At 45.1% G+C, this 17,128-nt stretch overlaps 1 protein-coding gene across 1 annotated transcript in view; it reads right to left on the bottom strand.

Moving 5' to 3' along the window:
- The window catches only part of LOC309553076 (uncharacterized protein), a gene marked incomplete at its 3' end in the record, with an annotated part of 46,078 nt that overhangs the window by 5,394 nt on the left and 23,556 nt on the right, over positions 1–17,128 (bottom strand). Inside the window, exons 4-5 of the mRNA XM_082253975.1 lie at positions 14,512–14,622; positions 6,553–6,594 (exon numbers count right to left, since the gene is read on the bottom strand). Of these exons, the coding sequence (XP_082110101.1) occupies positions 6,553–6,594; positions 14,512–14,622 (153 nt within the window). The remainder of the gene's footprint in view (positions 1–6,552; positions 6,595–14,511; positions 14,623–17,128) is intronic.

Here is a 17,128-nt window from a genome sequence, read left to right as displayed (position 1 = left end):
AATTCTGGTTTCACCCGGTCCGATCCCTTCGCACATTGGAATTATTGACCATACTTTCAGCATATGTGCAACACATATGCTGAAAGTACAGAGTACTTTCTTTCATTACAAAGTACATACTTTCAGCATATGTGCAGAGTACAACAGGAGACAGATGAGAAAACCAGGAAGCAAGCCGAGGTCAAGGCGGGAGGGAGACAAGCACAACAGGTGACAAAGCTGGGATTGGTACACTGGTAGTAAGACATAGGGTATATGGGTAGTACCAACCAAGCACTCAGAGAACTGTGAAGTTGCTCAGGCAAGGAGTGCTGCACTGAGCGTGTGTATATATAGGGAAGCAAAAAAGGAGCTGACTTAGGAAGTAATAGAAGGGAAAAGGGTATAAACCCCACAGTGGAGCAGGCGACGCCTAAAGGTGAACAGAGAAGCCAAACACCACATGCAAAATGAAGAGTACTGTCAATACTAAAGCATACAAAGACATTGTGGACATTTATGCTCTTGTTACCTTTTGGTAACAATTTTGGGAAGATCCTTTTCTTCCTTTTCCAGCATGACTGTGCCTCTGTGTAAATGGCCAGCTTCGTGAAGACATGGTTTGATTGGTTTGGTGTGGAAGATCTTGAGTTCCCTGACCTCAACCCTACTGAACATCTTTGGGATGAATTGGAACTTAAAGAGATGGTCTGCCCCCCCCCCCCCACACGGAAAAATGGAAAGTCAGCAACTACAAATACTGTAGCTGCTGACACTTAATATTAGGACTTACATGTCCAGGGCTCCCGTGATGTTGGCACCCAAAACCGATTTTCTAATCGGGTCTCGGGTGCTGCCGTCACCATTCAAGGTAAGGAAAACCGGCAGTGAAGCGTTCCCTACTGTGCATGCGCGAAGCGTGTTGCGCTTTCTAATTGGTCCGGCGGATAAGGAAGGAGGAAGGAAGGGGGCCGAACTTGCGAGGGGCGGCGCTGCAGTGCTGTCTCCTGGAAGTGGGTAGGGGTACCTGTCAAAAACAGGTACCCATTCCCCCCTGAAAGGTGCCAAATGTGGCACCGGAGGCACTTTTGGATGGAACTTTTGCACTTTTGGATGGAACTTTTGCACTTTTGGATGGAACTCCACTTTAACCTGGCCATACACGGTGCAAATTTCTTTCCTGCAATTTGCATGATTCCCCCCCCCATTAAAACAGACACACACAGTGTTGACAGAGGAATCCCTCCTGCTAAGTCATTGTATTTTCCCGGTGGGGAGAGCCATCCCTGCTGGGAGAAGGCAGTGATTATTGCTAGCCGCTATACTAGCCACTAGCAAAGATAGCATGTAAGATCCGTCAGGCTGGATGTGCCCAAATTAATCAATCGATCACCTTGGGTACATTTAGCCTGCCCATACATGGTTCAAAAGGAACTGGATGAAATGTAAACTGTCTTTGGCTGGCCTTAGGCTGGCCATACATGTTCAATCACCTTGTACAATTTTCCTTTAGATTTACAAAAAAACATAAAATATGAGGTCAAACAAACTAAACAACTTTCAATTGTATCCAATTAGGAAGGCCCTTGCACTACATAGTTTAATCTAAAGGTAAATTGTACAAGAATTAACCACTTTACCACCGGAGGATTTTGCTGTCTTACGTCTGGGCCACTTTTTGCGATTCGGCACTGTGCGACTTTAACTGACAATTGCACGGTCATGCAACGCCGTACCTAAACGGAATTTATGTCCTTTTTTTCCCACATACAGAACTTTCTTTTGGTGGTATTTGATCACCTGTACGATTTTTACTTTTTGCGCTATAAACAAAAAAAAGCGACAATTTTGAAAAAAATAACAATATTTTTCACATTTTTTTATATGAAATTCCCCCCCAAAAAAATGTAAAAATCAAAATGTTTTTATCATTTTAGGCCAATTTGTTTTCTGCTACATATTTTTGGTAAAAAAAAATCGCAATAAGCGTATTTTGATTGGTTTGCGCAAAAGTTATTGCATTTAGTAACTAAGGGAAAGATTTCTGTCGTTTTTGGTGGTTTTTTTTTAACGAGTAATGGCGATTTTTTTTGCGGGACTGCGACATTGCGGCGGACAGATCGGACCCTTGATTGACATGTTTGACACTTTTGGGGGTACCAATGACATTACTACAGTAATCAGTGCTATAAATATGCACTGTTACTGTAAAAATTACACTGACAGGGAAGGGGTTAATTTTTATTGGTGATCAAGGGGTTAATGTATGCCTGGTGCTTACTGACATGTGTGGGGGGAGGTGACTGAGTGACACAGGGACAGATCACATGTTCAGCTATGCTGAACCCTGCAATCTGTCCCTGGCTGTCACTTAGGAGATCCGCCCACTTTGTTTACACAAGCGGGCGGATCTCCACACTCGATTCCCCGACGATCGGGGAAGAGCGGCGGTTATCACCGCCGCTCCTCCCCTGGCCTGACTCCCGCTGTGACTGAATACAGCGGGAGCGAGCCTCCGGCGGCGCGCGTGCGCCGCCGAGAAAGGGGAGTGTCTGGCGACGTAAGTCTACGTCGCCAGACGATAACGAACCACTTTGCCGCAGTAGAGCTCTGGTGAGCAGCGGTAAAGTGGTTAATAAACATGTATGGCCAGCCTTAGATCTTGTGTCTGGTCTCACAAATTCTTTTTTGGTTGAATGGACAAAGATTCCTACAAAATTTTATGGAAAACCTTCCAAGAGGAGTTGATGATGTCAAAAACAAAAAGAATCAGATTTCCAACTAGACAAAATACATCCTATGGAACTCCCTACCCCAATTTGTCTGACTATCTCCAACTCTGTCCACTTTGAAAACCCTTCCTATTCTGCCACCAAACCTCCCAACCCACCCCCACCGCCTAACAACTGTACTTTTTTTCTCTCCATCAGCTCATTCCCCACATTTATTACATTTTGTACCTCTTGAACGCCCTCCTTAGATTTTAAGCCCCCTCATTCTTCCCGTACTGTCACTAGCCCTCCAGGGTAACTTCTCCCCACAGTCCTCCAGACGGACACTTACCAGCCCACCAGGCTGCCTTTCAGGAAGACTCCCAGGCAAGCTGACCAGCTCTTGCTTTTCTCTCACCTTGCTTCCTTGCCTCCAGGAAAGGCTTCCTCCATGTGCTGTGGTAGGATCTTTTCAGCACCTGAGCCCCAGGCCCAAGATTACCCCCCCCCCCCAGACTAGGGGGCACCCTCAAGGGCCACTAACAACTTTTTCTGCACTCCATCTTCATCTTCCATCCGACTGTCCCCTCCCTGGCATGACTCATGCCTATTTATGAGGTCAGCCTGCCCCCTGCAAGCTCATCCTAGCTTCCACCCACTATGTCCAGAACATTCTCCAATGTCCCAGAAAACAAGGGGAGGCACCAGAGAAGCAGATAGGGCGAGTCACCCAGCCCTGAGTCACTGAACCCTGATCCAGATTCACAGCTCAGGCTTGGCTCTGAGCCAAACTAATTTTTATTCTTTTTTTTTTCTACTGTACACTAACAACAAACCAATCTACATCTAGCACACACTAGAGGGTGCTACATACACAATAACCGTCTCTGCTGAAGGAACTGAGAATTTAAGTGGTTAACTTACATGATAAATATCATTGCTGAAGGAACTGAGAACTCAAGTGGTTAACTTGCATAATATAACCACCATTGCAGAAAGAACTAAGGACTCGAGTGGTTAACCAACTTAACCACTTTACCACCGGAGGATTTTGCTGTCTTACGTCTGGGCCACTTTTTGCGATTCGGCACTGTGCGAATTTAACTGACAATTGCGCGGTCATGCGACGCCGTACCCAAACGAAATTTACGTCCTTTTTTTCCCACAAATAGAGCTTTCTTTTGGTGGTATTTGATCAGCTGTGCGATTTTTACTTTTTGCGCTATAAACAAAAAAAGAGCGACAATTTTGAAAAAATAACAATATTTTTCACGTTTTTCTATATAAACCCCCCCCCCCAAAAAATGTAAAAATCAAAATTTTTTTACATTTTTGGCCAATTTGTTCTATGCTACCTATGTTTGGTAAAAAAAAATCACAATAAACGTATTTTGATTGGTTTGCGCAAAAGTTATTGCGTTTACTAACTAAGAGAAAGATTTCTGTCATTTTTGGTGTTTTTCTTTAACGAGTAATGGCGGCGATCTGCGTTTTTTTTTTTTTTTGCGGGACTACGACATTGCGGCGGACAGATCGGACCCTTGACTGACATTTTTGACACTTTTGGGGGTACCAGTGACATTACTGCATTAATCAGTGCTGTATATATATGCACTGTTACTGTAAAAATGACACTGGCAGGGAAGGGGTTAATTTTATTGGAGAGGGAGGGGTTAATGTATGCCTGGTGCTTACTGACGTGTGTGGGGGGAGGGGACTGAGTGACACAGGGACAGATCGCAGGTTCAGCTATGCTGAACCCTGCAATCTGACCCTGCCTGTCACTTAGGAGAACCGCCCGCTTGTGTTTACACAAGCGGGCGGATCTCCACACTCGATTCCCCGACGATCGGGGAAGAGCAGCGGCGATCCACTCCTCCCCTGGCCTGACTCCCGCTGTGACTGAATACAGCGGGAGCGAGCCTCCGGCGGCACGCACGCCGCCGAGAAAGGGGAATGTCTGGTGACGTAGTATTACTTCGCCAGACGTTATCGAGCCACTTTGCCGCAGTACTGCTCTAGTGAGCAGTCGGCAAGTGGTTAATAACCACTATTGATGAAGGAACTGAGGACTCAAGTAGTTAACCTACGTAATACCCATCCCTGAGTCACTGAACCCTGACCCATATTCACAGCTCAGGCTTGGTCCTAAACCAAACTAATTTTTATCTACTATACACTAACAACAAACCAATCTACATCTAGCTAACACTAGAGGGTGCTACATACACAATAACCGTCTCTGCTAAGAAAACTGAGAATTTAGGTGGTTAACCTAAACAATAACCATCATTGATCAAGGAACTGAGGACTTACTGTATGTGGTTAACCACTTTACGACCGCTCACTGTGCCTCTACTGCGGCACAGTGGTTCGTTATCGTCCAGCGACATAGTACTACGTCGCTGGACTCCTCCCCTTGTGGGCGGCACTCGCGCGCCACCGGAGGCTCGCTCCCGCTGTATTCATTCACAGCGGAAGTTGGGCCAGGGGAGGAGCATCGGGGAATCAAGTCTGGAGATCTCCTAAGTGACAGGCAGGGTCAGATTGCAGGGTTCAGCATAGCTGAACATGCGATCTGTCCTTGTGTCACTCAGTCACCTCCCCCCACACACGTCAGTAAGCACCAGGCATACATTAACCCCTCCCTCTCCAATAAAATTACCCCCTTCCCTGCCAGTGTCATTTTTACAGTAACAGTGCATATGTATAGCACTGATTACTGTAGTAATGTCACTGGTAACCCCAAAAGTGTCAAAAATGTCAGTCAAGGGTCCGATCTGCCCTCCGCGATGTCGCAGTCCCGCAAAAAAAAAATCGCAGATCGCCACCATTACTCATTAAAAAAAAAACACCAAAAATTACAGAAATCATGCCCTTAGTTAGTAAACGCAATAACTTTTGCGCAAACCAATCAAAATACGCTTATTGTGATTTTTTTTTTACCAAACATGGGTAGCAGAAAACAAATTGGCCAAAAATTTAAAAAAAAATTGGTTTTTACATTTTTTTGGGGGGAATTTCATATAAAAAAAATTTGAAAAATATTATTTTTTCAAAATAAACGCTCTTTTTTTGTTTATAGCGCAAAAAGTAAAAATCGCACAGGTGATCAAATACCACCAAAAGAAAGCTCTGTTTGTGGGAAAAAAAGGACGTAAATTTAGTTTGGGTACGGCGTCGCACGACCGCGCAATTGTCAGTTAAATTCGCACAGCGCCGAATCGCAAAAAGTGGCCCAGACGTAAGACAGCAAAATGCTCCGGTGGTAAAGTGGTTAATTATCCAATTCTTTTTCAGGTTTTTGTACTCTAACTGATGCTGCAAAGTTTATTTTTAGGCTGGAACTCCGCTTTAACCTACGTAATAACCAGCCCTGAGTCACTGAACCCAGACCCAGATTCACAGCTCAGGCTTGGCCCTAAACCAAACTAATTTTTATCTACTATACACTAAGAACAAACCAATCTACATCTAGCACACACTAGAGGGTGCTCGTTACACAATAACCATCTCTGCTAAGAAAACTGAGAATTTAGGTGGTTAACCTACGCAATAACCATCATTGCTGAAGGAACTGAGGACTTACTGTATGTGGTTAACCTACACAATAACATTTATAGCTGAAGGAACTGAGAACTCAAGTGGTTAACTTACGTAATAACCACCATTGCAGAAAGAACCAAGGACTCCCGAGGACTCAAGTGGTTATCTTATGTAATAACAGTTATTGGTGAAGGAACTGGGGACCGTGTCTACCATCCCACCCTCTTCCTGTACAGCCTTATGTGTACTACAACATTATCATATCTCTGCAAACCACACTGAAACTTCTACAGCTGTATATAGAGGAAGTATATACCATTGTTCTTCAGATGGGACTGCTCTTCGGTGATACTGTTATCTAGAGAGGAAAGAGAAAACAATATAAGAGAATCTTCCTTACAGACCGAGCAGTAAATATGCTCATTGTAGGAATTACACAATCTCTTTTAGATGGGTGAAAGGTGATTCTTGGATAAAATCATTAATCCTTTAAGTGCTGTTGCACATTAATTCAGTTCTTTATTCATATCAAAAAACATCTAAAAATTTTACCAGCTTACTTACCAGCTGGCCTGCAACATACCGAAGTGTCCTGTCTAACAGTTCATGTTAAAAACAAGGGGTTTAGTTTACATTTGGAAATATATGCATACGTTGCAGTGGCCACGTCACGGCACCCTAGAGTCTTCTGAGTTTGAAGCACATACTGTATATAATAATGGATAGACTAAGGCAGATATGCCTGGAGAGAGCCCAGCCATCTTTACCCAGTTCCTTCCCATGCTATGACCAAAAGAAGGCTACAGCATGAGCATACTTTTGCCGATAAGGCATCCATGGAAGTCCACCCATGATCGTGCTGCCTGCGTGCCCACTGCGGTGCACAGAGCTTTGTGATCAATGCATTCTTCGGACACAGCTGATCACAGAGCAGGATAAAGGGCTAATTACAGTGGCTCTTTACCACGTGATCAGCTGTGTCCAATGACAGCTGATCACAATGTAAACACAAGCCAGTTATTGGCATTCCTTTCCTCAGGCTGACAGCGTGAGGAGAGGAGAAGAGAGCTGATAACCGGCTTGTGTTGAAGAGACATCTACACTGATAATCAGGGCACTGATTATTAGTGTCCTGATTATCAGTGCAGTCACAACAGTGCCCACCAGTGCTGCCTATCAGTGCCTACCAGTGCTGCCTATCAGTGTCCATCAGTGCCACTTACCAGTGCCTATCAGTGCCCATCAGTGCCACTTACCAGTGCCTATCAGTGCCACTTACCAGTGCCTATCAGTGTCCATCAGTGCCACTTACCAGTGCCCATTAGTGCCACCTATCAGTGCCTATCAGTGCCCATCAGTGCCACCCATCAGTGCCATACCAAGGCAGAGTTAAGACATCATTCCATGATGGATAATAACATATGTTTATTAGACAGACCACAGCTTAACTAGCCACAAAGGGCATAGCCAACAAAGATGAAATACCTGGCCATGGGGGCTGCATGACCAGTGCTGTATTTTGGCCTAGGCCCACAAGGCCCAGGCCTAGGGTGGCACTTTGCAAGGGGGCAGCAAAATAGCTGCCCCCACTTCCACCTGAGAGTCTATTGGCCACTGTTTGCTAGAGCTGTCTGGCATCTAGCAACCAGTGACGTCACGGCCGTGACTCCCTGGCCCTGGATATAATTCAAAGTGGAAGAGGATTTAACTTCCACCTCCTCCGCACCTAGTCCTCGTGGGGCCCAAAGAGTCCTGCCAGTCCAGTGACAGTGGGGTGCAGGGCAACAAAGCAAAATCCACCAATCCACCACCGACAGCAGCTGCTTCTGCTGAGCTGCGGCATCTTCACACAGCAAGCAGGAAGCCGGCTGGTCTCCTCTGCCACGGCACCACCCTGTCCTAAGCAGCAGCGAGTGCAGCATCCCTGGCGCCTCCCAAGAGCCTGCACTCCTTCTCAAACCTCTATTCCCAACTGGGACATCAACAGGCTGACTGAGGGCCCAAAAGACGAGGACAGGCGGGAGGTAGGTGCATCGCTGCATCACACACACCTACCCACAGACAAGGGGGAACAGGAGGGACTGCAGGCAGGGCTAGGGAGTCTCCCACCCACCTCTCTCTTTCCCACCCCCCCTCTCTCTCCCTCTCTCTCTCTCACCCCCCTCTCTCTCTCTCATCCCCCTTCTCTCACCCCTCTCTCTTTCTCATTCCCCCCTCTCTCACACCCTCCCTCACCAATCCCCCTCTCTCTCTACCACTCCCTCTCACCCACACCCCTTTCTCTCTCTCTCACCCCCTCTCACCCACCCCCCTTTCTCCCTCTCACCCCCCTCTCATTAATGGTTCTTGCTGGGACTTGTAGTCCTTCAATTTTGGAGGACGTTGCATCGGTTAAACAGGAAGAAGTGGGCAATTTGAAATAGGAGGGGGGGGGGGGGGGGATTTAGTCTTGCCTAGGGCAGCACAAAACCAAAATACACCACTGTGCATGAGTGACATGACAGGGTAACTCCAAGTTGTTCTAGGAAAACCAGCTGGACTGTGTTCTGGGAGATGAGCACAGCCAAACACCAAAGGGGAAGAGGTCATGGGTCAATCCAGTGGTGATGTGGTTCCAATGATGGAGACCTGTATGTGGCGATACAGCTGCCTGAGAACCCCAAGGCAGGTGGAGATGGTCGAGGCACTTAGGACTGATGGCTGCTTTGCGCCGGGAGCAGCTTCCGTCATCCGGATATGACATCACAGGGCTGGCAGAAGTAAACGTTCATGGCCACAGGGAAAAAGTGGTGCTGGGATGGAGTGCTGAGCCGAGTCAATCTGTGGCCAGTGGGAAATTGACCAAAATTGAGAATAAAGCCAGCTGCATAGACTACATGTTTCGGGGCTTAGGCTCTTCTTCAGGTCAAACAGTGCAACCTGTCAAAACTGAAGTAATAGTTTAAACAAGAAAAGGAAGGGGAGGAAGGTTTTTAGCTTTGCTCCTCACATTATGGCTAACAAGTTTAATCATCTTAAAGACCTTAATCGTTTCATACGAAATCTCACGGTGCAACGACATTATATTAACCATGACACGCCCAATATCAACTTTTCTCGCCAAGAGACGCCCATTAACAACATTAACTCCACAACTGAAGATCATAATACTTGCACCTTACAAAATGTATTGAAACTTTGGGAGGAGGGCCACATCGACAGTCAACCACTAGAGGAATGTTTTGACCCTCTAGTCCAAAACACTTCCTTCCGCCCTCGTTCCACCTTTTATCTTTCCCCATCCAGAGGTTCATTTCTTTAAACGTATTATCAAGTGGTTTACATAGAACTAATTGGCATATGTGATAACACATCCAACCGCAAGTCCAATTTACTCCCTATGGAGCGACAAGCCCTAAAGGCCCTGGAATCAAATCCTAACATCACCATTAAACAGAAGGACAAGGCTGGCAGCATTGTCATCCAGGACCATGCTGCTTATATCCAGTAGTCCCTTAGGTTTCTTTCTGATGACAGTGTTTATTTAGTTTTGCCCAATGACCCCCTCCCTGAATTCCAAATGGTTCTTAGCGAGTTGATACAGGAGGCTATTAAGGACGCAGTACTTAGTAACAAGGAAGGCCAGTTTTTGTTACCAACTTCTTGCAGCACCCCATATTTCTACCATCTCCCCAAGGTGCACAAGTTACTGGACAACCCACCTGGTAGGCCTAAAGTTACTGGCACCAACAGTTTTACCAGTGAGCTCTCCCAGTATATTGACTGGTTCCTTCAACCTTTAGTTCAGCAGCTCCCTTCCTATATACAGTATCTCACAAAAGTGAATACACCTATCACATTTTTGTAAATATTTTATTATTTTTTCATGTGACAACACTGAAGAAATGACACTTTGCTACAATGTAAAGTAGTGAGTGTACAGCTTGTATAACAGTGTAAATTTGCTGTCCCCTCAAAATAACTTAACACACAGCCATTAATGTCTAAACTGCTGGCAACAAAAGTGAGTACACCCGTAAGTTAAAATGTCCAAATTGGGCTTAAAGTGTCAATATTTTGTGTGGCCACCATTATTTTCCAGCACTGCCTTAATCCTCTTGGGCATGGAGTTCACCAGAGCTTCACAGGTTGCCACTAGAGTTCTCTTCCACTCCTCCATGACGACATCACAGAGCTAGTGGCTGTTAGAGACCTTGCGCTCCTCCACCTTCCGTTTGAGGATGCCCCACAGATGCTCAATAGGGTTTAGATCTGGAGACATGCTTGGCCAGTCCATCACCTTTACCCTCAGCTTCTTTAGCAAGGCAGTGGTCCTCTTGGAGGTGTGTTTGGGGTCGTTATCATGTTGGAATACTGCCCTGCAGTCCAGTCTCCGAAGGGAGGGGATCATGCTCTGCTCCAGTATATCACAGTATAAGTTGGCATTCATGGTTCCCTCAATGAACTGTAGCTACCCAGTTCCGGCAGCACTCATGTAGCCCCAGACCATGACACTTCCACCACCATGCTTGACTGTAGGCCACACACGCTTGAACCAACTGAACCAAATAAACCATAATCAGACCACAGGACGTGGTTCCAGTAATCTATGTCCTTGGTTTGCTTGTCTTCAGCAAACTGTTTACAGGCTTTCTTGTGCGTCAGCTATAGAAGAGGTTTCTATCTGGGATGACAGCCATGCAGACCAATATGATGTAGTGTGTGGCGTATAGTCTAAGCACTGAAAGGCTGACCCCCCACCCCTTCAACCTCTGCAGCAATGTTGACAACACTCATATGTCTTTCCTAAAGACAACCTCTGGATATGACGCTGAGCACCTGCACTTCTTTGGTTGACCATGGTGAGGCCTGTTGTGAGTGGAACCTGTCCTGTTAAACCGCTGTATGGTCTTGGGCACTGTGCTGCAGCTCAGTTTTAGGGTCTTGGCAATCTTCTTATAGCCTAGGCCATCTTTATGTAGAGCAACAATTTTTTTTTCAGATCCTCAGAGAGTTCTTTGCCATGAGGTGCCATGTTAAACTTCCAGTGACTAGTATGAGAGAGTGAGAGCGATAACACCAAATTTAACACACCTGCTCCCCATTCACATCTGAGACCTTGTAAAATGAATGAGTCACATGACACCGGGGAGGGAAAATGGCTAATTGGGCCCAGTTTATACATTTCCACTTAGTGGTATACTCACTTTTGTTGCCAGCGGTTTAGACATTAATGGCTGTGTGTTGAGTTATTTGGAGGGGGCAGCAAATTTACACTGTTATACGAGCTGTACACTCACTGCAAAGTGTCAATTTTTCAGTGTTGTCACATGAAAAGATATAATAAAATATTTACAAAAATGTGAGGGGTGTATTTACTTTTAGGAGATACTGCAGGTGATTCTAGCCACGTCATCGATGTTCTCCAGCAATACAAATGGGAGAACCACTATTTTTGGCCGTCCTTGGACGTTTGTTACCTTTATACTGCCATTCCATGTCAGGTAGGTCTCAAAGCTCTGAACCATTTTTTGTTTAAAGATTTACAATCCAATTCCCGGCAGGTTCAATTCTTGTTGGAGGGGACAAGATTTTGCCTTGAACACAATTATTTCTCTTTTCTTGATAAATTCTACTTGTAAACAAGAGGCACAGCGTTGGGCATGAGTTTCGCACCCTGTTATGCCAACTTAACTATGGGTTTCTGGGAGGAACACTCAAGTTGGAGAAATAACCCAGTTACAGTATGAGACACATTGTTTTTTATTGCAGGTATATCGATGACGTGACATTTGGGATAGGGACATCGATGGTTTCTTGGCATTCGTTACATACTGTAACGCTAATGATCTGGGCCTCACTTTCACACACATCATTGACCCTGATCGTTTGGTATTCTTAGATCTCGAGCTTAGGCATGACAGCGGTTCTATTATCACCATCAACCACTTCAAACCAGTCGGTGGTAATTCGTATTTACATTTTCAGAACTGCCACCATCTGACTTGGAAGAAAAATATTCCCAAAGGACAGTTCCTCAGGCTCCAGAGGAACTGTTCTAGGGAAATAGACTACATTGCGCAGGGTGAGGCTCTGTTTGACAAATTTAGAGAAAAGGGATATCCTCAGGGACTCCACCAGGACACCTTTGATTCTTGTCTAAACAGATGCTCAAACTCCAGTGACAACGTTTACAAAAAACAGGAATTATCTAAACCCAATGCCAGGTTCATTATGGGTTTTAATGATCATTCTAGGTCCCTCACATATGCAATTTAAAAAACATTGGCCCAATTAGACCCTTATCTACCATCAGCTCCCCAGGTTGTTTTCAGGAGAGCCTGTACCCTAAAAAAACAGATCGCCCCAAGTAAATCGACAAAGACCAAACTGGAAGGAGGAATGGACATCAGAATTTATTTTGACAATAGAGTAGGCATTTTTCAGTGCAGGAAAAGGGGCTGCCTCAATTGTCAATATTTTTTTTCTCATGGCCTTCATGGTCTTCCTTTAATGACAGTTCTGTTAAGATTTATTGCATTCAACAGTTTATCACTTGCTCCACCCAGTTTGCAATTTACATCCTGCAGTGCCCATGTAACTTACTGTACATGGGACGTACCCTACGGACCCTGCATACCAGGGTGAGTGAGCACCATAGGCTCATTAAGAAGGGAAAAGACTTACATAGTGTTCCCCACCATCCATAATGGAAAAAACATTAAGGATCTATCCATCCTAGCTATTGAGCATATACTCAAGGGGACCCTGATGGACAACAAAAGGCTTTTGTTGTTGTGCAAGGTGAGGGCCTGGTAGGAGAGGATAATTGGTGTGGATCATTGTGTTTATGTCGTCAGATCGTCAGGCCATCAATTATCATGACTGACAATGGATCTACCTCACTAGATGACACGAATGACGAGGGATCTACAGTGCTGGACAACAAGAATGACATTGGATTTACACCATGAGACTTTTTTTAATAGAATACCCAAACGCACATGTTTTTTTTTATTTAATATTTGCTTTTTTTTTTTTTTAAACTAATATAAATCCTAGTTATGGCACAAGTTATTCTGTGTAGAGTGCCAATGACTTTTGGGAACACTGTTGACACCTTAAAGAGGACCTGTACTGTTGTGTCCAGAAAAGGCAATCAGAGGACAAAGCTCATTTGCCCTTTACTGAGGTGGCCATCTTGGTAGAGGAGCAGGGCTTTACTTCGTCATGTCAGAGTTCCCCCCCCCCCCCATCCCAATGACTGGTGTTATAATGACTACTGGAGTAACAATAGAGGTTGAAGAAGCATAGATCCACAGAACGAATGAATCAGAAGCAGGGGGATCCTTGCACTGCAGGTCCTCAGGTATAAACTTCCTCTCCAGCAAAGAGAACAATGAGCAGCCCAGTATTGACATCAACAAATCTCACTCCAAATCTGGGGAGACTATCAGTCAAAGGCAACAGTGCCATGAATAACTTCACATTGTAGACAAACAACTATGAGGCTACAGAACAGTAGTAACTAGGTTCAGGAAAAGCCATGCTATTTCTCAGGAGTAAAGCCGGCCAGAGATGGTGTGATTTTCTTTTCTGCAACCATTGGTTGCAGAAAAGAAAATCGCTAGATTCCCCTATCAACACAGTCAGTGTTGCTTGGGAATTCCATCCCGTGGAGCTAATGTGTTCTCTTGGTGAATGGGGGCACCGGGTGCCTTCCCAACTGGGAGGACACACGTTGATTATTTTGCCAGCAGCTATAGCCACTGGCAATAATCGCATGAAAAATCTGACAGACGGGTTGTGCCAAGTTGATAATTCAATTAACTTTGGTACAATCAGCCTGCCCATACATGTTTTGAATCTCGGCCAGTCCATGCTAAACTGGCCGAGGTTCGAACCGTTTATGGCCGGTTCCTGCTGAACCAGCTGAGATTCGAACCATCTATAGCCAGTCCCTGCTGAATCAGCCAAGATTTGATTAGTCTTTGGCCAGTCCCTGCTGAACTGGCCGGGATTTGAATAGTCTATGGCCTGTCCCTGCTGAACTAACCAAGATTCGAACCGTCTATGGTCAGTCCAAGCTAAACCGGCCAACATTTGAACCATCTATGGCTGGCTTTATTAAAGACACTTTTTAAATTTAGGTCTATTTTAAGTCCATGCTATGACGATCTGATAAAAACCTATTATGTGAATTTTGGTGCAAACTACATGGGTAAAGCTAATGCTTCCTTTTATTTAACACAATGACAAAAAGAACAAAGAATATAACCTTAGCTGTGATACTTACAGAAAACAAACAGGAGACTTGTGTAGATGACCAAAATAATAAACATCAGGATTAGGAGGACAACCAGGGTGATGATAAGCCAACCTTGGGGATTTCGGGCATCTGGAAGCTCTGAAATAATTTTAATCAGAAGGGGTTGTGAATGATCCTGTATGTATCAACTGACGTGATGCATTTCTGTAATGCTTTAAATGCTTATAGAGAGGACTGAAGGAGCCTCATCTCTGTCACACCATGCAAAGAACTCCAATTAACCTTCCCCTCATAGCTGGTCTTTACCAGGACAAACCAGAAACTGTTCAGCTGAACCTTTAGATGGGACTTTCTGTAGCTCATTCTGCAAAGGGTGTACACTTTCATGACAGGGATTCATTTTTACCAGTTTCCTTAACTCCAGGTTTCCTTATGGCTAGGAGGATAAATGATTGACCCCGACCTACGTTGCTTGTTCTAAATGTAGTGATCCTGTTTTATGTCATAGAACTGACAGAAAGGGGTGCAGAGTAGCTGTTAGGATCTTGTTGACTCTTGGCTTTCCTGTGTTCACTTGGTTATTAGTATTCTAGACCTCTATTCAGGGGCTGACTGGCAACTTTTGGCCAAGGGGGCAAGTACAACTCAGAGGCCCATGGAGAAGCGATTTGAGCTCCCTCCCACAATGTCCCTCTTCCCTGCTTCCTCCTGACCCCATCCTAGGCTGAAGTCCCTCTTCAGGTCCTCTTTGTTCACAGAGAAGGTCAGGCTGGACAGTTCCTGCTGCACTGACTCTGGGTTCCCAAACTGGCCGGCAAGGGGTAGATGGGGGCTGAAGGGGGTAGCCAGGGTGTTTCGGTTGGGGCTGGCCAGTGTAAGAAAGCCTCCAGTGGAGCACGGAGCTGGCCTCTTCTGGGACACTGCGTGCACCATGGGTGTTCAACCTGTAGCCCTCCAGCTGTTCCAGGACTACAAGTCCCATCATGCCTCTGCCTTTGGGAGTCATTCTTGTAACTATCAGTGGCTTGCAATGCCTCATGCGACTTGTAGTTCCGCAACAACTGGAGGGCCACAGGTTGAGCACCCATGGCATACTCCATCCATGCTGGGGGGAGGCCTGCGTTCTGTCCTCACCATCATCCCACACTGATGGGGACTTTTTACTCCTCTTCATCAGGAAGCCTTTCGGCATCTCTGTGATGGAAGTGCTGCAGCCTTTGTTTCAATTCTTACAAAAGTTGTTAAAAAGCTGCCTGCTCTAGGAACCTCTCAGAAAGGCCTCTTCTACATTCCCCAAGTCTCTTCTTAGCCAGAGAGGTCACTTTTAGCTGTATCTTCCTTTTTTCCCTGTCTCTTGGTTTACAGCAGCAGAACACAGAGAAGACCCGACGAGGAAGACAACTTTAACCCCTAGGCACCAACGACATGCAAATATCTGTCCTCTCGTTGGGTTGGCCTTGGGCCGAAAGGCTGCATATTTGCATGCCAATTAGCAGACACAGCTGTGCCGAGACCACACGCCTTGCACGCTCCCAGTACAGTTACCAGCAGCTAACAGGAAAGCCAATCACGACAGTCACATGATCATAAATCCCACCCTGGCTCCCAGCATCTGAAATCCCTTAAAGGACCAGGAGGCGCTAGTGCAAAGGGTTAAAGAAAGACTAAAGCGGGTCATACACAGGTAGAATTTTGTTTACTAAAAATTAGATTTTGGAATGTTTGTTCAATATTCCAATAAGTAATGGGGTCGATGCAAAGACTATTTGATTGGAGGTGTAAAAAAAAAAAAAACCAAAGGAGCAGAATGGAAACATTTTTTTTTTTTTTTTTTTTGAATGAACAAAATTCTAACAGTGAATTTGGTTTTAATTCAGTAAAATCAAATCAGCTAAAATTTAAATGTTAAAAGAAAATGAGATTCTAAAGCTTGTTCGAATGTTGACATTATCAAATGTATCGAGAAGATTTTTGGTACAAAATGTTTGCATTAAAATCTACCAGTGTATGGCTAGCTTTACCACTTCTTAGAGGAGTAGACCTTTACAGTGCAAAGGGCCAACTTCTCCCTACTTTTAAAACCACTCAGGATAATTCAAGAAGAACCTGGGTTGGCTAACCGAGCCTAGAGGAGAAGACCTTTACAATGCCAAGGACCCTTCCTTATTCAAAATCCCACACAAGATAATTCCAGGAGAACCTGGGTTGCCTAGACTAGAGGAGAAGACCTTTACAAAGCCAAGGACCCTTCCTTATTCAAAATCCCACACAAAATAATTCCAGAAGAACCTGGGTTGTTTAGCCTAGAGGAGAAGACCTTTGCAATGCCAAGGCACTTTCCTTATTCAAAATCCCACACAAAATAATTCCAGGAGAACCTGGGTTGCCTAGACTAGAAGAGAAGACCTTTACAATGCCAAGGACCTTTCCTTACTCCAAATCCCACACAAGATAGTTCCAAGAGAATCTGGGTTGCCTAGCCTAGAGGAGAAGACCTTTAAAAAGCCAAGGACACTTCCTTATTTAAAATCCCGCACAAGATATTTCCAGGAGAACCTGGGTTGCCTAGCCTAGAGGAGAAGACCTTTACAATGCCAAGGGCCTTTCCTTACTCCAAATCCCACACAAGATAGTTCCAAGAGAA

This window comes from Pelophylax lessonae (assembly GCF_965119305.1).
Source record: "Pelophylax lessonae genome assembly, chromosome: 4".
NCBI lineage: Eukaryota > Metazoa > Chordata > Amphibia > Anura > Ranidae > Pelophylax > Pelophylax lessonae.
Note: the sequence above shows the minus strand (reverse complement) of the source record. Positions and strands in the feature narration are given on the sequence as shown.